We start from the raw sequence: 25,022 nt of genomic DNA, 5'->3' as shown, positions 1-25,022 counted from the left end.
CGGCCCTTAGCGACTCCCCCCACCCAGGCCGGTGCCTTCTCCACACACACACCCCCCCCCCCGGCCTCTGCCGCCGCAGCGCCTTCCCCCGCGCGGGCGGAGCGCGCCCGTCCCGGGACCTCCTCTCCGGCCGGCCCCGTCCAGTGGCGGCCCGCCCCGTGCAGGAGGCGTGGGGAGCAGCGGCCGAGGGGAGCAGAGGCCGGAGGGGAGACGAGCGGCGCCGGCGGGCGGGCGGACGGACGGGGGGGACTGCCGGCCGGCCGGGATGGCGGCGGACGGCGGCCTGGAGCAGCGGGCGCTGCAGTACGAGCAGACGCTGGTGAGCCGGGGCGGGGGCGGCCGGGCGAGCGGGGGGCGGGCCGGGCTGGCTGCCGGGCTGCCGGGCTGCCTTCCTCCGTGCGCTCCCTCCTTCCCTCCCTCCTTCCCTCTGCAGCTGCCCTGCGACGGGGCGGGCTGCGTCGGAGCCGGAGCTCCGGCACCTGTTCTGGACGCCGGGGCTGCGGGCAGGAGAGGGCGCCTCTGCTCGCGCGCAGAGGGCCTTTCCTGCCTTCCCCCAGGCTGAATGCGGCAGTGTCTCTGCTCGTGTGCAGAGCGCCTTCCCCAGGCTGCCTCTGCTCGTGTGCAGAGTGCTTCCCCCCCAGGCTGAATGCGGCAGTATCTCTGCTCATGTGCAGAGTGCCTCCCCCGCCTCAAAGCGGCAGTGTCTCTGCTCATGTGCAGAGCGCCTTTCCCAGGCTGCCTGCGACAGCGCCTCTGCTCGTGTGCAGAGTGCCTCCCCCCCCCCCCGGCTGAATGCGGCAGTATCTCTGCTCGTGTGCAGAGTGCCTCCCCCCCAGGCTGAAAGCGGCGGTGTCTCTGCTCATGTGCAGAGTGCCTCCCCCGCCTCCCCCAGGCCGAACGCGGCAGTGTCTCTGCTCATGTGCAGAGTGCCTCCCCCGCCTCCCCCAGGCCGAACGCGGCAGTGCCTCTGCTCATGTGCAGAGTGCCTCCTCCGCCTCCCTCAGGCTGAATGCGGCAGTGCCTCTGCTCATGTGCAGAGTGCCTCCCTCACCTCCCCCAGGCCGAACGCAGCAGTGTCTCTGCTCATGTGCAGAGTGCCTCCTCCGCCTCCCCCAGGCCGAACGCGGCAGTGCCTCTGCTCATGTGCAGAGTGCCTCCCCCGCCTCCCCCAGACTGAACGCGGCAGTGTCTCTGCTCATGTGCAGAGTGCCTCCCCCGCCTCCCCCAGGCTGAACGCAGTAGTGCCTCTGCTCATGTGCAGAGTGCCTCCCCCGCCTCCCCCAGGCTGAACGCGGCAGTGTCTCTGCTCATGTGCAGACTGCCTTCCGTGGGCTGCCTGCGACAGCACCTCTGCTCATATGCAGACTGCCCTTCCCTGCCTTCCCCGGGCTGCCTGCGACAGTGCCTCTGCTCATGTGCTGCGGGCCTTCCCCAGGCTGCCTAAGACAATGCCTCTGCTCATGTGCAGAGTGCCTTCCCCAGGCTGCATGTGGCAGTGTCTCTGCTCATGTGCAAAGGGCCTTCCCCACATTCCCTGCAGGCATCTGCGGGAATGAGGTGGCGTTCCACTGCAGCCGGGAATCCCCAGCTGGCTCTTGACAAGAATCCCGACAGTGCCTCTGAGCATGTGCAGCGTCTTTTTTAACCACCTAGGAGAAGGAGGGAAGCCTCTCACCCTGGAATGGACGCTTGTGGGGATGGGGGGGGGGTGGGAGGCGTCATAGGTGTTGGATTGAAGAGGGCATGGAAGGGAGCGTGCTTGGGGGCTCTGTTGGCGTTATATAGGGGTTTGCCAGCCGAGACCTCCTGGTTGGGGCTTGGCCACAATTAAGGAGACAGTCTTGAAATATGTCTGGGCATAGAAGCACCCTAGAAGGGCACCTAGCAATTGCTGGTGCCCAGTGGGCACTTTCTGGAAGGATGGCACAGCCCCTGGGGTTCTCTGGTTAAGAGCCAGGTTGTGGTACTGGTGGGGTTGCCAATGTCCAGGTGGTGCCTGGAGGTCTCTCGGAATTACAACTGATCTTCAGATGGCACAGATCAGATCCCTTGGAGAACATGGCTGCTTTGAGGGGTGGTGTTCTTTGACTGTATTATACCTGCTGAAATCCCTCCCCTCCCCAGCCTCTACCCCCAAATCTCCAGGAATTTCCCAACCTGGAGTTGGCAACTCTCTGGAACAGTGAAGACATGCAAATAAAGGGTTTGGGTTCGTTGACAGAGCCAGGGCAGTTAGAGTGCTGGACTAGACTCTGGGAGACCTGGGTCCAAATTTCCACACACTGGGTGGCCTGAGGATAGCCATGCTCTGGGTTCAAATCTCCGCACGCTGGGTGGCCTGCGGTCAGGCACACTCTTTCAGCCTAAGCTATTTCTTTATTTAGGGCATTTTTTAGGCCACCTCTCTGGGAACCTGCCCAGCTTATCAAATAAGCTACCTTGCAGGGTGGTGAGGATAAAATGGAGTCGGGAGAACCCTGCGCTCCTGGAGGGAAAAAAAGACATTTTTTTGTTTGTTTTTGGCGTCAAGTCGCAGCCGACTTATGGCGACCCCTTTTGGGGGTTTTCATGGCAAGAGACTAACAGAGGTGGTTTGCCAGTGCCTTCCTCTGCACAGCAACCCTGGTATTCCTTGGTGGTCTCCCATCCAAATACTAACCAAGGCCGACCCTGCTTAGCTGCTGAGATCTGTCGAGATCGAGCTAAGCCGGGGCTGACCAGATCAGGGCTGGTTAAAGATGTGCTGGAATTAATACAGCGTCCAAATGGATTAAGAGAGGCAAAAGGGAGGATCTCACAGCGCAGCAGAGAATGACGCCGCGGGGAATGACACTGTTGGGCTGCTGTGAACACCACAAATACAGTGTCTGCAGGCGCACCCCCCCCCCCGGAAAGGGCACCTGCCCCATGTGGGAATGCAGGGGCACGCTTGTTGTGGGTCAATGCCTGGTTTGAATGCAGTCCTTAGGGAGGGTAGGCAAATAGTTTGAAGTCCCTGTCCTGTATCACGGCAGGCGAACACTGAGTCGAGAGACCTTCTGGAAGTTGGCACGGATCTGCAGACTGGGAACTTGGGTGGTGGTGGGACTTTTGAAAGAGAACTAGATCAGGGAACTGGAGCGGCTGCCCTATCAGGAGCAGTTAAAACGCTCAGGGCTGTTTAGCTTGGAAAGACGGCGGTTAAGGGGAGACATGATAGAGGGCTATCAAATTACGCCTGGTGTGGAGCGAGTGGACAGGGAGAAGCTTTCCTCCCTCTCTCATAATACTAGAACACGGGGTCATCTGCTGAAGCTGGAGGGTGAGAGGTTCAAAACAGATAAAAGGAAGCATTCCTTCACACAACACCTAGTTAAATTGTGGGACTCCCTGCCCCAGGATGTGGTGATGGCTGCCAACTTGGAAGGCTTCAAGAGGGGAGTGGACATGTTTGTGGAGGAGAGGGCTATCTATGGCTTCTAGTCAAAATAGCTACTGGTCGTGATGCATACCTATTCTCTCCAGGATCAGAGGAACATGCCTAATATATTAGGTGCTGTGGAACGCAGGCAGGATGGTGCTGCTGCAGCCGTCTTGTTTGTGGGCTTCCTAGAGGCCCCTGGTTGGCCACTGTGTGAACAGACTGCTGGACTTGATGGGCCTGGATCTGATCCAGCGGGGCTTCTCTTATGTTCTTATGTAACTGTGTGTTGTTTGGTAAGTGTAAGGTTGGGAGGGAAGGCAGCATGGTATAGCCTGATCTCGTCAGTTCTCAGAAGCTAAGCAGGGTCAGCCCTGGTTAGTATTTAGATGGGAGACCACCAAGGGTAGCTATGCAGAGGAAGGCAGTGGCAAACCACCTCTGTTAGTCTCTTGCCTTGAAAACCCCGTCAGGGGTGGCCCTAAGTCAGCTGCGACTTGACAGCACTTTACACACACACGTGTGTAAGATTAATTGCTTTGCATGCTGCAAAATTAAACGTTAAATTTTTCCTGGGAGAAGCGCATCGCTCCTTGGAGTTCTCGATTTGAAAGCAGAGGCCTAGGCCATTAAAGGGAATTTTTCCTAAGCCTGTTGACTTCCAGAGACACGGAGAGAAGAAGAGGAGTTGGTTTTTATAAGCCAGCTTTCTCTACCACTTAAGGGAGAATCAAACCGGCTTACAATCCCCTTCCCTTCCCCTCCCTACAACAGACACCTTGTGAGGTCGGTGGGGCTGAGAGAGCTGTGACTAGCCCAGGGTCACCCAGCTGGCTTCATGTGTAGGAAAGGGAAAACAATTCCAGTTCACCAGATTAGCCTTCGCCGCTCATGTGGAGGGGTAGGGAATCGAACCCGGTTCTCCAGAACAGTCCACCGCTCTTAACCACTACACCACATTGGCTCACCCCTGCATTTCTTCCTATAACTAAATCGACGTGAGACGGATTAGGAGGAAAGAGCTTCAGCGTTCAAGGGAGGCGCCTGGATTGTTCCTGAAAGCGTCTCTCTCTCTCCCCAATCCACAGCCTTTGGCCTGTGGTTGCGTCTGGACAGGGGCGCTAGGAACCGTTCGTTCATCGACAAGAGATCCCGTTTCTGTGGACTCCGATGAAGCACTCCCCCAAGAGGCTGTAGTCATGGGCAGGCTGTGGGGGGCTTTTCGGGGTTACAGACACCACTGGAAAAACCTGACTCCCGGGTGGACAGCATGGGAGGGGCCGTGGCTCAGTGGTAGAGCCTCTGCTTGGCATGCAGAAGGTCCCAGGTTCAATCCCCGGCATCTCCAGTTAAGGGGACCAGGCAAGGAGGTGATGTGAAAGACCTCTGCCTGAGACCCTGGAGAGCTGCTGCTAGTCTGAGTAGACCATACTGACTCTGATGGACCAAGGGTCTGATTCAGTATAAGGCATCTTCACGTGTTCATGCTGTACTGGTCAGAATGTCAGACTAGGATCTGGGAGACCTAAGTTTGAATCCTTGCTCTGCCAGGGAAGCTTTCTGGGTGACCTTGGGCCAGTCACATGCTCTCGAGCCTAACCTACCTCACAGGGTTGTTGTGAGGACGAAATGAAGGAAAGGAGAACGACGTAAGCCACCTGGGGTCCCACTGGGGAGAAAAAGGGGTTATAAATGAAATGAATAATAAAGATGTGGCCAGCGTGCTTGTTGGAGGGTAGGCATCATGCGAGGGGGGTACTGATGGGGAAAGGGACCTTGTGGAGTGAGCCCCAAATGGAAGGTTCTGTGATTGAGGGGCAGACTTCTGTGGGCATCACCCAAAGGCTGCATATTCTGAACAGGGCATGACCAGGTGGTAGGACTACCAAAGATAGGCACTGCCAAAGGGTAATATTTTTTTTTACTGCAGCTTTTACTGGAAGGACTGGTAGCCGGTGACCATTTATAGCTGCAATTGTCACTCTCTGTCTAAAACTCAGAAGGGGGCCATAGCTCCGCAGCAGGTCATGCACTTCGCAGGCACGAGGTTTCCTGTTCAATCCCTGGCATTGCCGATGGGGAAGAACTTGGGCAGGACGGCTGGGGAGAAACCTCTGCTGCAGGCAGGCTGTGGCTCAGTGGAAGAGCATCTGCGGTGCAGGCGGAAGGTCCCCGGTTCAATCCCCGGCATCTCCAGTTAAAGGTTCTGGCAGTAGGTGACGTGAAAGAACCTCTGCCCGAGACCCTGGAGAGCCATGGAGAGGGGCCGTGGTTCAGTAGTAGAACCTCTGCTTGGCATGCAGAAGGCCCCAGGTTCAATCTCCGGCATCTCCAGACAAAGAGACTAGGCAAGTAGGTGATGGGAAAGGCCTCTGCCTGAGACCCTGGAGAGCCGCTGCTGGTCTGAGTAGACAATACTGACTTTGATGGACCAAGGGCCTGATTCAGTTTAAGGCAGAGTCATCTGCGTGCTCATCTGTGAGACCTTGGCAAGCCGCTCTCCATTGGAGGAAACCGCTCTGGGTCTGAAGCCGCATCAGACAGCTCCGTACGTTCATTAACCTGTGTGTCTTGGGCATGTGGGGCTTCCACTGTGGTAGAGTACCCTTTGCGCACCCGAGGTGCACGCACTCTAAAAGCCCGTCATCACCAAGAGATGGGGTCATAAGAACATAAGAAAGGTCCTGCTGGATCAGACCCAGGCCCATCAAGCCCAGCAGTCTGTTCACACAGTGGCCAACCAGGTACCTCCAGGAAGCCCACAAACAAGATAACTACAGTAGCACCATCCTGCCTGTGTTCCACAGCACCTAATATAACAGGCGTTCTCATCTGATCCAGGAGAGAATAGGTCTGATCCTGGGTCACAATGGGGTACTGAGAGATTGGAGGCCCAAAATAGAAGGGACAGGGTCATGCATTTGCGTCCTGACCTGGATGGCCTAGGCTACCCGATCTCATTAGGTCTCGGCTGCTAAGCAGGGTTGGTCCTGGGCTGTACTTGGATGGGAGACCGCCTAGGAAGTCCAGGGTCGATGCACAGAGGCAGGCAATGGCAAACCACCTCTAGGCTTATCTTCCCTTGAAAACCCTATAGATCGCAGCGATAGGTCGGCTGCGACTTGACAGCACTTCCCCCCCCCCCCCCCGGTGTATATTTCCCTCCCCGGGTCTGATGTGAAAATCAAAATCAGCAGGGCTGGCGGTGATCTTGGTTGGAAGATAGAATCTTAGAGTTGGAAAGGGGCCACACAGGCCATCTTGTCCAACCCCCTGCTGAATGCAGGATCAGCCTAGAGCATCCCCCTGGCAAGTGCTTGTCCAGCCTCTGCTTGAAGGCTGCCAGTGAGGGGGAGCTCACCACCTGCCCAGGCAGCCGATCCTTCCGCTGAACGACTCTTACTGTAAAAAATGTTTTCCTAATATCCTGCTGGTACCTTTCTGCCGCAATTTAAACCCATTATTGCGTGTCCTCTCCTCTGCTGCCGACAAGAACAGCTCCCTGCCTTCCTCTAAGTGACAGCCCTTCAAATACAGGAAGAAAACAATCATGTCCCCCCGTAAACTTCTTCTCCGTTGAAGGGCCAGGGATGCTTAACCTGTTTCCTTTACCTTAACCATCACCTTTGCATCCTTTACAAGCATTCTTTACAACATCCCTCCCACCTTCGGACTAGGATAAAAGGACTCCGATCGACATTTCTACTCTACTGTGTCTGCCGAAGGGAGCTTTGACTCTCGAAAGCTTATACCTGGAAACTGTTGTTGGTTTCCGAGGTTCTACCGGAGTCAAATCTAACTGTTTCCCTCTGGCCTTTCCCCTTCTGATCTTTTCCCTTCCCCAAGCATTTTGTCCCTTTGGAAAGGAGGCGCCTTTTTTTAACTCCTGTGGGTTAAAATCTGCAGGGTCGGTCTGGTTGCCAGAGAAGAGAGGATCTGTGTGTTATGTAGTGCGAGGTGGTGAAATAAGCTGGTAGAACTGCCGACTGTATTGCTTCATGGTGGAGTCATATTTAGGAATGCTCCCCAATGCTTAGATTTCCTTCCATGATTCCAGAAGAAGAAGAAGAAGAAGAAGAAGAAGAAGAAGAGTTGGTTTTTATATGCCAACTTTCTCTACCACTGAAGGAAGAATCAAACCGGCTTACAATCACCTTCCCCTCCCCACAACAGACACCCTGTGAGGTAGGTGGGGCTGAGAGAGCTGTGACTAGCCCGGCTCACAATCACCAAGGTCACCAAGCTGGCTTCCTGTGTAGGAGTGGGGAAACAATTCCAGTTCGCCAGATTAGCCTCTCCCGCTCATGTGGAGGAGTGGGGAATCAAACCCGGTTCTCCAGATCAGAGTCTACCGCTCCAAACCACCGCTCTTAACCACTACACCACGCTGGCTCATTGAGCAGTGAACCGCCTTAAAGTTTTCTCCCTATAGGCACTAGATTACTATTGGGGGGGGGATTATGTTTAGGGTTGCCAGCTCTAAGTGGGGAAATACCTGGAGATTTTGGGGGTGGTGCCTGAGGGGGGTGGGGTTTGGGGCCTTCTGTGACATAGAATCCATCTTCCAAAGCTGCAGTTTTCTCCAAGGGGACTGTCCTCTGTCGCCTGGAGATCAATTGTAATCCCAGGAGATCTCCAGTCAACACCTGGAGGCTGGCAACCCTAGTTACGTTTACAGCGGGGAAGTCTCAAAAATATTCCTTCTCCCCCCACCCCACCCATCCACACACACTCTCCTTCAAGTGGAACAAACATCTCAGGAGTCTCCTACATTTCATGCCATGTATAGAACAGGTGTCGGGTCCTGGGTGCGGGTTCCCTAGTTGGCTCCCCCCGCCGCCCCACTTAAAACCGGCATGTTACATTCGTGACCTCTAAACAAAAATTTTCTATTGCTAGGCTCATTTCCATCCCTCCTGGCTGTTGGTGTTTCTTTTGCCACATCTGACTCACGGCTGCCCGATGAATCAATGTCCTCCAAAATGTTCTATTGTTAACAGCCTTGCTCAGGTCATACAAACTGAAGGCCGTGGCTTCCTTGATTGAGTCAATCCATCTCGTGTTGGGTCTTCCTCTTTTCCTGCTGCTTTCAATTTTTTCCTGGCAACTTCGTCTTTTCCGGTGACTCTTGTCTTTTCGTAATGTCATCACAGTGTGATAGCCTCAGTTTAGTCATTTTAGCTTCCAGAGACAGTTCAGGTTTGATTTGATCTAGAGAAGAAGAAGGAGGAAGAAGAAGAAGAAGAGTTGGTTTTTATATGCCGACTTTCTCTACCACTTAAGGGAGAATCAAACCGGTTTACAGTCACTTTCCCCTCCCCACAACAGGCACCCTGTGAAGTAGGTGGGGCTGAGAGAACTGTGACTAGCCCTGCAAAGGAAGCCCAAGGTCCCCCAGCTGGCTTCCTGTGGAGGAGTGGGGAAACAAATCCAGTTCACCAGATTAGCCTCCACCGCTCATGTGGAGGAGTGGGGAATCAAACCCGGTTCTCCAGATCAGACTCCAACGCTCCAAGCCACCACTCTTAACCACTGTACCACGCTGGCTGAATTGGTCTTCTCGGTGGTCTGCGGTATCCGTAAAGCTCTCCTCCAACACCACATTTCAACGGAATCTCCTTTCTTCCTTTCAGCTTTCTTCATTGTCCAGCTTTCACACTAAGTTTCCTCAAATGTTTCCTGGCGGTTTCCCCCAGTGGCCCTTGGCCTGAGACCCCCCCTCGGGCAAATGGACGCGCCTTTAATCTTGCTTTGCGGTCTGTCCTTCCAGCACCGAGGTTCCACATCTCCTGGCACCTTTCCTTTCCTGCTATCTTGCCTTGAAATGGTTGCCAGCCTAAGGGTTAGACTTGGGTTGGCTGTAAGGCTTTCATAGTTGGTTAATTGTGGGAGTGTTATATTTAGACTTTGTGTGTGTTGTGCCGTCAAGTCGCTTCCGACTCATAGTGACCCTATGAATCAATGTCCTCCAAAGTGTCCTGTCCTAAACAGCCTTGCTCAGATCTTGCACATTGAGGGCTGTGGCTTCCTTTATAGAGTCATTCCATCTCTTGTTGGGTCTTCCTCTTTTCCTGCTGCCTTCAACTTTTCCTAGCATGATTGTCTTTTCCAGTGACTCTTGTCTTCTCATAATGTGTCCAAAGTGTGACAGCCTCAGTTGAGTCATTTGAGCTTCTAGGGTCAGTTCAGCCTTGATTTGATCTAGAACCCACTGATTTGGGTGGTGGTGTTTTTTTTTTTTTTTTTGGGTGGTCCAGGGTATCTGTAACACTCTCCTCCAACACCACATTTCAAAGGAATCTACTTTCTTCCTATCAGCTTTCTTTAATGCCCAGCTTTCACACCCATACATCGTAATAGGGAATATGATGGCATGAATTAATCTTGGAGGCCAGTGACACATCCTTACACTTCAGAATCTTTTCTAAAGTTGGCCTGCCGAGTAGACAGGCAGTGTGGTGTAGTGGTTAAAGTGCTGGACGAGGATCTGGGAAACCCAGGTTCGAATCCCCCCTCGTGCCACGGGAGCTTGCTAGGTGACCTTGGGCCAGTCACAGACTCTCAGCCTAGCCTGCCTCACAGGGTTGTTGGGAGGATGAAAGAGGGGGAAAGACAATGCTCTGAACTGCATTCTGTCTCCATTGGGGAGAAAGGCAGGGTATAAATGAAGTAAATAAATAACATAGAGTGGAACCAATCACTAAGGGGAGTGGTGGGAACAGTGACATTTCCAAGGTTATTAATTTATCTACAAGGCTCATTGGAGAGGATAGTAAATTCTCTGTCCCTCCCCCTGCATTCATGATTTTTCTAAACCCTTGTTCTTGTGAATACAAAAGACCCATCTATTTTGTCCTAAGGAAGAAAGCGCCTCTCTTCCTGATCATGGCTGTTGCTCTCTTCCAAGATCTTCTTAATCCAGGGAAAATAACCTTGATCATAGTGTCATGAAATCATAGAGTTGGAAGGGACCACCAGGGTCATCTAGTCCAACCCCCTGCCCAATGCAGGAATTTCACAACTACCTCCCCCGCACACCCCCGGTGACCCCTACTCCATGCCCAGAAGATGGACAAGGTGCCCTCCTTCTCATGATCTGCCTACGGTCATAGAATCAGCATTGCTGACAGATGGCCATCTAGCCTCTGCTTAAAAACCTCCAGGGAAGGGGAGCTCCCCCCCTCCCAAGGAAGCCTGTTCCACGGAGGAACTATGCTGACTGTTAGAAAATTCTTCCTAATGTCTCGATGGAAACTCTTTTGATTTAATTTCAACCCGTTAGTTCTGGTCCGACAACTTGGCACCCTCCTCTATATGACAGCCCTTCAAGTACTTGAAGATGGTTATCATATCACCTCTCAGTCTTCTCCTCTTCAGGCTGAACATCCCCAGCTCCTTTAACCTTTCCTCATAGGACTTGGTCTCCAGACCCCTCACCATCTTCTTTGCCGTCCTCTGGCCACGTTCCAGCTTGTCTACAGCCTTCTTAAATGGCAGGCATGCTTCCTGTCTACCCTGCGGTGCTTTCTCACTGGACTAAATCGCAGCGAAACGGAGCAGCTGTTTCCATGCTCCCTCCAGCTACGGCTTTGCCGGCTGCCCTGAAAGACACTTCTCCCTTTCCAGAACTTCTCCCCGCCGCCTCTTCGGTTTTCCATTTTCTGTCCTATCAGTCCCAGCTCGAAGGCCGTCTTCTCAAGCCACTTCAAAAGGGCCCAACAGGCAGGCTTTTGTGGGAGCCGAGCCGGGGTGGGGTGCGCCGACATTGCGTGCCGTGCAGCGATTTCCACTGGCCCCCCTCGCGGAGAGACAGGGTCTCGACGGAGCTCTATGTGGCTGCTTTCAGCAGGGAACCGGTCTCTGTTCTGACATCCCGCTCTTCACAGGGAACGGGCAAGAATGTATAGCCCGCTGGCTAATGCCTGGTGTCCTGTAGATCAGTAGCAGAGCGCATGGTCTCCCGGCTGCAGGTTTGGGGTTTTGTCCCTTCCATTCACGGGCCTCTGGAAGAAGAGCTAGGGGGTGCCTCTGTGTGAGATAGGGTTGCCAACGTCCAGGTACTTAGCTATAATGGCTAAGATTATTTACTGGTAATAAATACAATTTACTCCATAATCTCCTTAAATTTTGCAAAGTGTATTCCCATCATACAACATATTATTCTAACTTGGTCAATTTCGCCATATACCAAAAAGTCCACTAGGCACCATGTGTCGCAAGTAACCGGTGAAACTATACCTGCCTATTGGAATAATTTTGTAATTGTAAACTGTATGCTACATGGGAAATTTCTCCTGTGACACTTGGTGCATAGTAGACTTTTTTGGTTACAATTTATGGACCAAACAAGTACATAGTGAAATTGACCAAGTTGGAATGATACCTTGTATGATGTGAATACACTTTGCAAAATTTAAGGAGATTATGGAGTAAATTGTATTTATTACCAGTAAATAATCTTGGCCATTATAGCTACGTATTTGCATACTAGTATAGATAGTAGCTAGAGGTTTTTTTGGTTGTAACCTCCAGGTACTAGCTGGAGATCTCCTGCTATTACAACTGATCGCTAGCCAATAGAGATCCGTTCACCTGGAGAAAATGGCCGCTTTGGCAATTGGACTCTATGGCATTGATGTCCCTCCCGTCCCCAAAGCCTGCCTTCCCCAGGCTCCACCTCAAAAACTTTCCCCCGGTGGCGAGAGGGACCTGGCTACCCTAGTGTGAGACCCAGGAGAGTCCATACCAGTTTTGAGGAGACAGTCCAAGGTGGACCAATGATCGGACCTGATCTAAGTTAGCTTCCTGTATCCCTTGCTTCAGCTCTTCAGTATAAACAGGGAAAAGAAGAAGAGTTAGGTTTTACACCCCACTTTTATGTACCTTTAAGGAGTCCCAACGTGGCTTACAATCGCCTTCCCTTCCCCACAACAGACACCTTGTGAGGTAGAAGAAGAAGAGTTGGTTTTTCTATGCCGATTTTTCTCTACCTTTCAAGGAGCTGAGAGAGTCCGGGGAGATCTGTGACCGGCCCAAGGTCACCCGGCAGGCTGCATGTAGAAGAGCAGGGAATCGAACCCAGTTCTCCTGATTAGACTCTGCCGCTCCTAACCACTTCACCTCACTGGCTCTCAAGCGAGGAATTGGCTTGTCCATCCATCCATCCATCCAGTTTTATCCTGCCCTTCCTCAAAGGAGCTTAGGGTTGCTTATATGGTTCCACTCCACACACTAACCGTGCATTCCTAAGGAGTTACTCCAGTCTCAGCCCGTTGGGCTGAGACTGGAGTAACTCTCCTTAGGAGTGCACTTGAAACTATTTTGTCCTCACAAACAACCCTGTGAAGTAGTTCAGGATGGGAGAGAGTGGGCGGCCCAAGATCAGCCCGTTTGCTTCGTGGCTCTGTTGGGGAATTTGAACTGGGTGCTAGTCGGGCACAATGCCATTCTGTCAGTCTGGCACAATGCCATATCCAGTTAGGCCAAGGGGCATTTCTTTTGAGGTATTTAACTGGGCCTCTGTACATCTGCTGTGGTCCAGAAGATCAATCATCAGCGCTGGATATTCCTGCTCTTAATTGATCTCTTTGTATTGGCATTGCAGTTTTTTTATTGATTAATCAGGACATGTAACCCGCAAGCGTACCGTTCCCTGTTAATTCCCCTGACGTTCATGACGGCTCCACCATTGTGCGGACTCAAGCGAAACGGGTTGGAAAATAAGTAACCTTTTCATATTTCACCTGGTGATTTGTATCCACAGCTGATTTGCTGCCTAAAGTGTAGAACATTGTGAATTATTATTTCCCATGTAAAAGATGGTTGTTGTCTTCCTTCGGGGCCTTTGAAAACTTCTGTAAAACATAACTGGTGTTTAATTGAGTCATTCATACAAGCCAGACATTAATCGAGGTAAACATATTTAGATGGCCAAGTGCCCAACTACATGTAAGTTTATTTTTAAACTATCATCACTTGCCCTTTGGAATGGACTGAGCCACCCATTTAATATAGGAATTCTATCTCCTCATCTGCTGAAAACAGCACAAAGAAACAAGGGGGCGAGCCAAAGCATCTTTGTAAGCATGGCAAAGATGTCAAAAAGAATATAAGAAAGGCCATGCTGGATCAGACCCAGGCCCATCAAGTCCAGCAGTCTGTTCACACAGTGGCCAACCAGGGGCCTCCAGGAAGCCCCCAAGCAAGACGACTGCAGCAGCACCATCCTGCCCGTGTTCCACAGCCCCTAATATAACAGGCCTGCTCCTCTGATCCTGGGGAGAATAGTTTTGCATTATAACTAGTATCCATTTTGACTAGTAGCCATGGATAGCCCTCTCTTCCATGAACATGTCCACTCCCCTCTTCAAGTCTTCCAAGTTGGCAGCCATCATCCTGAGGCAGGGAGTTCCACAACTTAACTATGTCAAAACACGCATTTTCCTGAAACCCCCCCTCCAATTCTCTCTCTCTCTCTCTCTCTCTCTCTCTCTCTCTCTCTCTCTCTCTCTCGCACACCTCAACCAGATGCCTACCTGCTTCCTTTTCTTCTCAGACTCAGCCTGCTGTTAAGAGTGTTCCCTTTTTCTCCCTCCCCCCACTCCTTTGTGACACCCACCCTTCATGCAAGTCTGCCTGATTCTTCTTAACAGGTCCAGTTTTGCCTCTTGCTAACCTTGATCTTTTCCCAGCTGGCCACCTTATCTCCGGCAAGCAATCTGCAACCTAATCTCTTTTTACAACTGGGTTTTTATGCTCTCCGTAGTCAATATGCCTGCCTGATTGCCAGGATTGGGCAATATTTTCCACAGAGCAGCAACTTTGGGACTCTCCCCCCACCCCATGAATGCCATATACAAAACTGATAAGAGGAAGTATTTCTTCACGCAACGCAGAGTTAAATTGTGGAACTCCCTGCCCCAGGATGTGGTGATGGCTTCCAACTTGGAAGGCTTTAAGAGGGGAGTGGACATGTTCACGAAGGAGAGGGCTATTCATGGCTGCTAGTAAAAATGGACACTAGTCATGATGTATACCTATTCAGGATAAGAGGAGCATGCCTATTCTATTAGGTGCTGTGGAACACAGGCAGGATAATGCTGCTGTGGTCGTCCTGTTTGTGGGCTTCCTAGAGGCACCTGGTTGGCTGGACTTGATGGACCTGGGTCTGATCCAGCATGGCCTTTCTTATGTTCTTAATACTAGTCACAATGCATACCTATTCTCTCCAGGATCAGAGGAGCATGCCTATTATCTTAGGTGCTGTGGAACACGGGCAGGATGCTGCTGCATTCGCCTTGTTTGTGAGCTTCCTAGAGGCACCTGGTTGGCCACCATGTGAACAGACTGCTGGACTTGATGGGCCTTGCTCTGATCCAGCATGGCCTCTCTTATGTTCTTATGTACCTCAAGTGAGGAACCCAGGGTCCAAGCCTGGAGGGTGGTGGTGTGAAACGTCTTGGTGAATCCGAATCCAGCGCTTTTGCAGATAATTCCCATCCAGCACCAAAGTGTGGAATTCTCCAGGAAAGGGCTGAATTAGAACTTGTCAAGAGGTTAAACAGCATTAATTGGCGCTGGTGTTGAGCTGTGCAATTGTATGGTCTATATACTGCCTTATTGAATCTGCGTGGTGTATCTCGCACTATGTGCCCATCGTTAGGTATTATGTCAATCCTACCCTGCCTATCTGTCAACAGGTGGGAGTGGTACTCACGTACTCTGAATGGATCGATTATTCTTTGATGGGCTCTTTGTTTTCACTGGCTTCTCCTTGTTAACTTTCCCCTGTTCGCTCTTCCTTGTTCTGTTCCTTGAACTCTCAAGTATTAATTTAACGGCTTTGGACAAATGCTTGCTGTGTCTGAGAAAGTAATCTCTGACTCACAAAAGCTCAGATGGGAATAAATTTTGTTCATCTTTAAAGTTCTGCTGACTTTAAAGCTTAACATTTAATTTGTGGCGGCTCTCCCGAGTTTGCCCCAAATTTCTCTGTATGAGCCTCCGCTCTGGGATTGCATCCTTTTCCTGGGGAGGCAAATCTTCCGTTTAGCTGGAGGTGCTGGGGATTGAACCTGAGGCCTTCTGCATGCAAGGCGGATGCTCTGCTGCTGAGCCGTGGCCTCTTCCCATGATTTTAAGTGGCTCTGCTAAGCTCCAGTTACACTGAGATAGCTACGGAAACCACCAATGCTGATTTCGCACATTCTTCACAGCCGTGTTTGTGTGTGTGGAAGGAAGTCACAGTGCGTGACCTTGGCGGTGTCCGTACTCTTGTTTTAGTAAAAATCTGTCCTTCGTATTCAAGCTGTGGCTCAGTGAATAGGGGAGGGGCCGTGGCTCAGTGGTAGAGCATCAGCTTGGCATGCAGAAGGTCCCAGGTTCAATCCCCAGCATCTCCAGTTAAAGGGACTAGGCAAGTAGGTGATGAGAAAGACCCTGGAGAGCTGCTGCCTGTCTGAGTAGACAACACTGACTTTGATGGACCAAGGGTCTGATTCAGTAGGAGGCAGCTTCATGTGTTTATGTGTTCAAGCGGAGATGCTATCGAGCGCATCTCACTGCAGCTGTTCCCACCTACAACCCCTCAGGGTGGAGTGAGGAGTCAGAGCTTCACGAAAGGGGTCTACTCCACCATGGTAGACATCCATACCTTCCTTAGCCTTGACTCTCTGAGAAATGCTTACTCTCCTGAAAAGTTTAGCTGGCTGCCAAGACCAGGGACACGGTAGGTTTCCAGAGCTAAATTCAAGTTGGTAACACTGGAGAAAGCCAGCATGGTGTAGTGGTTAAGAGCAGTGGTTTGGAGCAGTGGACTCTGATCTGGAGAACCGGGTTTGATTCCCCCACTCCTCCACATGTGCGGCAGAGGCTAATCTAGAGAACAGGGTTGGTTACCCTACTCCTACACATGAAGCCAACTGGGTGACCCTGGACTAGTCACAGCTCTCTTCGAGCTCTCTCAGCCCCACCTGCCTCACAGGAACATAAGAACATAAGAAAGGCCCTGCTGGATCAGACCAAGGCCCATCAAGTCCAGCAGTCTGTTCACACAGTGGCCAACAGGGTGTGGGGAGGGGAAGTGAAGGTGATTGTAAGCCGGTCTGATTCTTCCTTAAGTGGTAGAGGAAGTCAGCCTATAAATACCCACTCTTCTTCTTCTCTTCTTAAAGACCAACACGATTTCCAGGGCATAAGCTTTCAAGAGTCAAAGCTCCCTTTATCAGATACCAGTTGGTTTCCAGACTGTGTTCAGGGCAGCCACAGAGATTTATCAGGGCTTCCCCAATAGAAACATCAGTAATGACAGATAAGCGTTCTTCCCACAACCGATGCTGTCTTCTAAGGGGAAGCCATAAAAGAGTGTTGCGTAACTTGACAAAGTACCGTAAAACAAACACAAGGCAACAAAAGGACCCCATGGATCTGTCCAGAGCATGTGCTAAGTGTTCACACCCTTTTCACCTGCTCCCAGAATCCTCTGCAACGTGCAGGGGTTCCATAGGAAGGACTCAGGAGCCTTGGTGGGTGACATGATGTAGGGGATCTGTAGCGCTGACTTTAAGAACATAAGAAAGGCCATGCTGGATCAGACCAGGGTCCATCAAGTCCAGCAGTCTGTTCCCACAGTGGCCAACCAGGTGACTCTAGGAAGCCCACAAACAAGCATTATCCTGCCTGTGTTCCACCACACTCAATATAATAGGCATGCTCCTCTGATCCTGGAGAGACTAGGGAAGCATCATGACTAGTATCCATTTTGACTAGTAGCCATGGATAGCCCTTTCCTCCATGAACATGTCCACTCCCCTCTTAAAGCCTTCCAAGTTGGCAGCCATCGCCACATCCTGGGGCAGGGAGTTCCACCATTTAACTCTGCTTTGTGTGAAGAAAGACTTCCTTTTCTCTGTTTTGCATCTGTCACCCTCCAGCTTCAGCAGATGACCCCCACCCCTTCTAGTATTATGAGAGAGGGAGAAAAGCTTCTCCCTGTCCACTTCCTCCATGCAATGCATAATTTGATAGACCTCTATCGTGCCTCCCCTCAACCGCCTTCTTTCCAAGCGAAACAGCCCTAAGCGTCTTAACCGCTCCTCATAGGGCAGTTGCTCTAGTCCCCTGATCATTTTGGTTGCTCTTTTCTGCACCTTCTCAACCTCTCCGGTCGGCAAAATCACCCCTGAGCAGAACTGCTCCCGCGGCGGCCCTTCCTAGGCCTGTGAAGTTCCAGGACCGACGGTCCTTGGGGATTAAACTTCACAAGCTCCCGTTGTTCCCCCACGCAGCCGATCGGGACTGATTAGAGCCGGCTGGGGAGAGATTTGTTGAATAAATTCAGCGTGACACAGATTTTCTGCCGCAGTTCCCTTTGTATCCGATGCTCTTGGCACCCGGGGCAGGGACAGACCGGGAAACTGTGCCAGGCAGAAGAAAGGATTTCTCTCTCCCCCTCTTCTCCCCCTGTTCTGTAAACTGTGAATGGCTGAATCCGGCAACCTAGAAAGAGGGCAGCCCAGTTCCCCAGCAGTGCTGAGTCTACCTTGCCAGCAATTCAGGCTTGCTCCAAATTCACCCTCAGGCACACACCTGAACGCTTTCCGCCCCCTCCCAAGCCTGAAATTGCTTTTCCTATGGTCTGAGAGCCAGTGTGGTGTAGTGGTTAAGAGTGCTGACTTGGAGCGGTGGATTCTAACCTGGAGAACCAGGTTTGATTCCCCACTCCTCCATATGAAGCCAGCTGGGTGACTTGGGCTAGTCACAGCTCTCTTAGAGCTCTCTCGGCCCCACCTACCTAACAGGGTGTCTGTTGTGGGGAAGGGAAGGTGATTGTAAGCCGGTTTGATTCTTCCTTAAGTGGTAGAGAAAGTTGGCATATAAAAACCAACTCCTCCTCTTCTTCTCACCAAAGCTGTTTCAGAAAGATTACGTAGTCTCATGCAAGCCACATCTGAGAGATTCTGGGGTGTCTTACGCATGGCTGTCTTATATAGGCCCAACTATATGAAACACGTGAGCCCCGAGGCGCAGAGGGGTAAGCTGCAGTACTGCAGTCCAAGCTCTGCTCATGACCTGAGTTCGATCCTGATGGGAGTCGGTTTCAGGGAGCCGGCTCAAGGTTGACTCAGCCTCCCATCCTTCCGAGGTCGGTAAAATGAGGACCCAGCTTGCTGGGTGTAAAGGGAAGATGACTGGGGAAGGCGATGGCAAACCACCCCGTAAACAAAGTCTGCCTAGTAAATGTCGGGATGTGACGTCACCCCATGGGTCAGGAATGACCCAGTGCTTGCACAGGGGACCTTTACCTTTACATGAAACACACATGACCATGTCAAAACCTTCCAATTTGTCACTTCTCCAGGGGAACTGTTCTCTGTAGTCTGGAGATGAGCTGTAAATCTGGGGGATCCCCAAGTCCCCCCTGGAGGTTGGCATCCCTAGTTGCATCCTGCTGTGTGCTTTTGCATCTGTTTAATGTGTCATGTTAACACTTGTGCTTTTTACTTCAGTTCTGGTTTTTTAGACTTTTTGTTGGCCCTACAAGCCAAATCCTATTTCAATGTTTCTTGACTGCCCCATCCTGTTGTTTGTATCGACTCACACTGTGAGGGGAGAGGCTGTGGGTCAGTTTGTAGAGCATCTGCTTGGCATGCAGAAGGTCCCCGGATCAATCCCCGGCATCTCCAGTTAAAGGGACTAGGCAAGGAGGTGATGGGAAAGGCCTCCGCCTGAGACCCTGGAGAGCTGCTGCCGGTCTGAGTAGACAATACTGACTTTATTGGACCACGGATCTGATTCAGTAGAAGGCAGCTTCATGTGTTCAATTAATTCTATTATTTTACTCTGAACACACACTATATTCTGTTAAAGCAAATACATAAACATTTATTCTCTTACTTACATTTACTCTAGAATATTTATCTTATTTAAAATTATGTTGACTTCAAGCATTAATACTCATTACTGAGCCTAATAAATATTTTTCAACTACCATTGGAACCGGATATATACATTTCTGTATCTAGCAACTTATATAATCAACAGATTCTCTAGTAATAATTAAAATCTATATGGATATTATTTTTCCCATTAGTATATTACCCACACTTTTTGAGCCCCAGTGAGAATCCCCAGTAATCCGCCCCAGTGAGAAAGGCTCTCCGGGGAAGGTCACCTCCGACGTGATCCTTTTAACTGGAGATGCCGGGGATTGAACCTGGGAACCTTCTGCACCCCAAGCAGATGCTCTGCCGCTGATCCACTAAATTAAACAGAAGCTCCCCGGGCGTCCTGAAAAACGTACAAAAATGTATTGCAGCAGAAGCTGCCGTGAGTCAGAGCGCGCTTCGCCCGACGCGAACGAGCCATGGCTCACCAACCCTTCTGCCGGAATCAAGTTTGTAAGCCTCCAAGGTGCCGGCGCACTGCTCTTCAACCGGGATGCCACATCCTGACCCGGCTCCCTGCCTGGAACTCTTTCCCGGCTGTCACTTTGGTAGACGGATTGGTGGAGGCCGTGGCCTGAGAAACGGGTGGCTCTCTTGCCACGCCACCCCTGCGAGAATCCGCCCAAGGCCTCGCCTTATCGCACTGGGGTGTCGCAACCCAATTTAACGCAGAAGGCCAATTAATAGTGCCATCCAAAGAAGGGGGCCTTGCGACTGACGCATCCCCGCACGTTCCTGTTGCAAGAGAGACATTCTCAGATATGTTCCACGTTTTTGGAATTCCTTTCCTCCGGACAGGGTCAGATGCCTGTCACCGGCGTGCTTCCAGCAACTGCTTGAGGGTAGAATCCAGCATTTCCCAAAGTTTCAGTGTCTGGGTAATCCGGGGCGCTTTCTCCCCTTGTCAAAAAGAGATCCCGGAAGAATGGGCAGACATCTGGATTGCATGGGGGGCGGGGAAGGAGCGGTTAACGCTGCCTGCATCTTGCACTCCCTTTTTACCCACTGATTTGGGGGGCACCGGTGATGTCCCTGAAATCCTGCCCCCCAACTTCTGTGAGCTGATGCACAGACTGAGCGCGCCGGTGTTCCCTCCTTTGGGAATCTGTCATGGCCCACGTACAGCACTGGCAAGAACAGGGCCGGATTTAGGTTTGATGAGGCCCCAAGCTATTGAAGGTAATGGGGCCCTTTATATGTCCAGCTGTCCTTTGTCAACAACAAATTGTTTTTTGTGTTGAATATTTGCTACATTGGTAATTTATGGACCTAATAGGTATCTAAAGCCATTTGCTGTATGTAGGTTTTACTTTATTTGTTTTTTATCTTATATTTTGGAAATGTACATCCAGTTTTTTTTTCCTTTAAATTTTTTTGGGAGCCCCAAGAGAGTGGGGCCCTAAGCTATAGCTTGTTTAGCTTATACGTAAATCCGGCACTGGGCAAGAACAGAACGGGCTGTGCCAACAGTAAGGAGGGGGTTTGGGCTTAGTGGAAGAGCATCTGCTTTGTATGTAGAAGGTCCCATGCTCAATCCCGGGCATCTCCAGTTAAAAGGATCAGGTAGCAGGTAGGGTTGCCATGTCCTCCTTCGGGACGGGAGGGACCTCAGCAGGGTACAATGCCATAGAGTCCACCCTCCCAATCAGCGATTTTCTCCAGGAGAACTGATCTCAGTCATCTGGAGACCGACTGTAATAGCAGGTGATCTCCAGGTGCCACCTAGAGGGTGGCAACCTTATCCTGGAGCCCACCTTTCCGGGTTTGAATTTGAGTGCGTGCAGAAATCACACTGCTTTGAGGCTAAACGGAAAGGCCCCGCAGAGGAGGGCCGCGCGCTCCCCCCACATCTTGCTTGCCTGACCCCTAACTGTGATTGTTTAGCTGGTTTCTCCCCAAACGTTCAAGACGGGCTGCTGTTGGTTTTTCGGTGATTTCTTGCAGGAAATCTCCCCCCACCCCACACACACACACAAAGCAGCATGGACGTTGTGTCCACACATCGGAAGTTGCGAGCAGGGCTGTTGGAAACATTTTTGTGCCGGCCGAGATCATTGGTTTGAAGCATCTAAGCGAGCAAGGGAGATAAGGATTTCAGCAAAGCCATTCAACCAAAGAGGCTGCGGTTCGAGTGTCGGACTAGGATCGAGGAGAGCCAGGTTCGAATCCCCGCTCTGCCTTGGAAGACTGCCAGGCCAGTCGCACGCGCTCCGCCTAACCCGCCTCGCAAGGCTGCTGTGTGGATAAAATGGAGGAGACCAGAAGGGATGTCCGCCGTTTTGGGTCAGGCGGGGTATGGACGAAGAAGGAAAATCAGTCTAGTCCTTGGGTGTTGTTTCCCACAGCAGCCAACCAGACACTTCCAGGAAGCTGACAAGCAAGGCGCCAACGGGATGCTCTTCCCCTGTCTCGGGTGTTTAGCTTTCAAGGGTGGACTACCATTGGAAATGGAGGTTCTGTTTGGCAGTAGTTTTTTAATACAAGCTGGGGTGGCTTGGAGGGAATTGCAGATGGAGTATATAATTTGGAGATTTCCCCCCACACACACACACCAAGATCTCTCCTGTGCAGATTTCTATAGGTTTTCAGGGACTTGAGAAGGCTAACCCCCCCCACACACAAACATTTCCCCTTTTACCTTTGCTTCGCTTGCTCTCAGCCACTGGAGCATTTTTTTTGGGGGGGGGTACCTTTTTTCTTTTCATTAATATTTGAACTCTCTTGCCATCTCTATTCAAATGGTGTTTGCAGGTGTTTGAAAAGTGCCAAAACCCTTTTGCTGAAAGTGAGGTGCCCATCTCTCTCGAGCTGGCAACCCTATCCATGTTCCTTGCTTCTCCCATGTTAAGGTTGCAGGGGGTCCTGCCTCAGCCCAAATCATCAGGCTTTTCAGCTTTCCTTTCACACGAGACATCTCTCCTCCTCTCTGTCCAGCCTCCTGTTGTTTCTTCCTTCTCTCCCCCCACCCCACTCCCCAGCTAAATTCTCCTGGCTCTTTGATATTCTTCAAGGGACCGAGGCCAGGCAGTTAAATCCTTGGCAGGATGAACCCGTCCGCTGACCCTGTAGTGCTTCTTTCCTGTTTGGAGGCTCCTGCCGGAGAGTCCTAAGGGAGGGCAGGGACATCTGGAGGCCATCCAGTCCAGCCCCCGACTGAGAACGGATCCTCTGTCCCCAAAGTTGTTCCAAGATTCGGCCACACAATTAAAGAGCGACAGCTTCGAATAGTTCGAGCCCCTGGATAAATAGGTGCATGTCCCGGCGTAGATGCCTCTCCTCTCCTCGGTGGACCAGAGCAACAGAAGGACTGCAAGAAGGCCTTGATGCCTAAGTTTTCAGTAAAATAAGATTTTGGCAATCTATTTTATGCATTTTACTAATAAAGAACTGAACTGAACTGAGATCGGTCAGCACAGCTGTGTGGCCAAAGGGTCCGCAAAGGCTCGAATGTAATCAGCCTAATGGATTGGTGATGGGTGAGATTTGAACTGGGGGCATCTGGTTTTGACACCCTCTGCTGCTACGTTGCGCCATTTCTCAGTCCGGCCCAGCCTGACCCGGCTGCGTCGCACCGGGCCATACGTCCGTCAGAGACGTCAGGCCGGCTGGGCGGTGCCGCTCGCCGGTGCCAGCCAGCCCCAGCTGGGAGCGCTGGCCCGTTTCCGGCGCCCGTGCCAGGAGAAGCAAAGCGGAGAGGGAACAATGGGTATTGATCCCAGCCTCCTTATCTGCCTGGCATTGTTCGGGCTGGAACATCTCTGACGGGCGAGGCCTCTGCGTTCTGGCTCTGGGTCTTTCCTTCGCCTTGAACCAGCCTTAAAAGTATTGATTAAGGAAAGGATGGGGGGGTGGGGGGCTCTGCCCATCCCCAGGGAGAAAGGCGGGGCTGCAGATGGGAGAGGCCCGGTTGTTTTGGATGGAGCGAGAAGACCTGAGCCCAATTTTCCACCAGTCCCATGTGCATGTTTAAAGTGCTGTCAAGTCACAGCTGACTTATGGGTCATTAAAAAAAAAATTTTTTTAGGGTCAATTTAAAAAAAATCAATTTAGTAAATTTATCATGAACAAAATTACAATAAACAAAATAAAGGGAAAGGGAAAAATGAAAACAAACAAACAAACTCAGAGACAAAAAGATCCTTCCATTTTCATTTGTATCAAATATAAATGTAATTAAGAAATTACAACCTGTTCTCTAGCTACGTATACAAAATTATTTTTTACATTATTCTTACAACTAAAGAATCCAACTTTTTTCTATCATATCTACATTCTTATTCTTCTACTCTTCAAACCCACAAACCATCAATTCATTCTTTTCCGTATTACGCAAAAAGTCCATATGCAGGGTCAATTTTGATGTTCGCTCAAAGCTCTTTTTTTGAATGCGGCCTTTGAAATGCCTATTCACAGTCCCGACGCAAAAGGAGAAATTCGAACCCCCCTCCCCACTCGCCATCTCCTTCATTCCTTCCATTAACAACCGCCGTTTGCACAGCTAACCCACAGCTGTGATTCTGCATGCTTCCTTGAGGGAGGGATTCTTCAAGGCAGGGACGGAGCAAACACAAAAGGTCGCGTTAAAGGGGCTCTTAAGAAATGCGAAGCAGGTCAGTCACTCGGTGGGGAAAACAAAAAAAATATGCGGGGCACGTCAGCCTGGAACAAGCTGCTAATTACCAAGCATAAATGGCCATGGAGACCCAGCAAGGGGGTTTCAAGGCATGGGAGAAGCAGCGGTGGCTGGCCATTGCCTTCCTCTGCAAAGTCTTCCTGGGTGCTCTCCCATCCAAGTACCGACCCTGCTTAGCTTCCGAGATTTGACGAGATCAGGCTCTGCTATACCATTCCACATAAAGAATCCCATACCAGGGATTTTTTTACCTCCCTGCCAGCCAAATTTGGGTCCTGCCAGACTCCATTTGGGCCGGGGCTCAGCCCCCCGAACCTTGGAGTGCCAGATCAGCCAGGGAATGTGTGAAATGCAAAAGACGTGAAGCTCTGAGCGCATGCAGAGTGCATCTGCCTTGCCATTCTGAATCTGCAGGGTAAGAGCTGTCAGGCAAGAAAAAGTAATTTGCAAGCAGTCTTGAGGGCCACCCTCCCCCCCCAGCTCCTTTTTAAATCTAGCCACTGACATTGGGACTTTGGGGGGGCTTAACCTTGGGAGTCTGTGTTTGGTGCTAATTAACATTAAAATAAATGGTAAAGACGAGAGTACCATTGAGCACATGCAGAGTGCATTTCCTGCACTTATGGCCGTCATCTTGGATTTCAGAGGGGGTAAACGTTTAGGGCAAGCCTTCCAATAACTGGTTTCCTCATTCCCATCTTAACCCCCACACACATACACTGAGGGGTTCCCCCTAGGTTTGCCAGCCTCCAGATGGGACCCGGGAAATCCCCTGGAATTATACCTCATATTATGGGAGGCAGCGTGGTGTAGTGGTTAAGAGCGGTGATTTGGAGTGGTGGACTCTAATCTGGAGGATCGGGTTTGATTCCCCACTCCTCCACATGAGCAGCGGAGGCTAATTTGGTGAACCAGGCTGGTTTCCCCACTCCTACACATGAAGCCAGCTGGGTGACCTTGGGCTAGTCACAGCTCTCTCCACCTCACCTACCTGCCAGGGTGTCTGTTGTGGCGAGGGGGAAGGGAAGGTGACTGTAAACCGGTT

General features: G+C 51.2%; 1 protein-coding gene across 1 annotated transcript in view; it reads left to right on the top strand.

Moving 5' to 3' along the window:
• The first annotated feature begins 261 nt into the window (after window positions 1-261).
• CLCN2 (chloride voltage-gated channel 2) overlaps window positions 262-25,022 on the top strand; it is an 82,298-nt gene continuing 57,537 nt past the window's right edge. Inside the window, exon 1 of the mRNA XM_056849494.1 lies at window positions 262-319. Coding sequence (XP_056705472.1) covers window positions 266-319 — 54 coding nt within the window. The 5' untranslated portion in view covers window positions 262-265. The remainder of the gene's footprint in view (window positions 320-25,022) is intronic.

Source organism: Euleptes europaea, chromosome 5 (assembly GCF_029931775.1).
Source record: "Euleptes europaea isolate rEulEur1 chromosome 5, rEulEur1.hap1, whole genome shotgun sequence".
NCBI classification, from domain to species: Eukaryota; Metazoa; Chordata; class Lepidosauria; order Squamata; family Sphaerodactylidae; genus Euleptes; species Euleptes europaea.
Note: the sequence above shows the minus strand (reverse complement) of the source record. Positions and strands in the feature narration are given on the sequence as shown.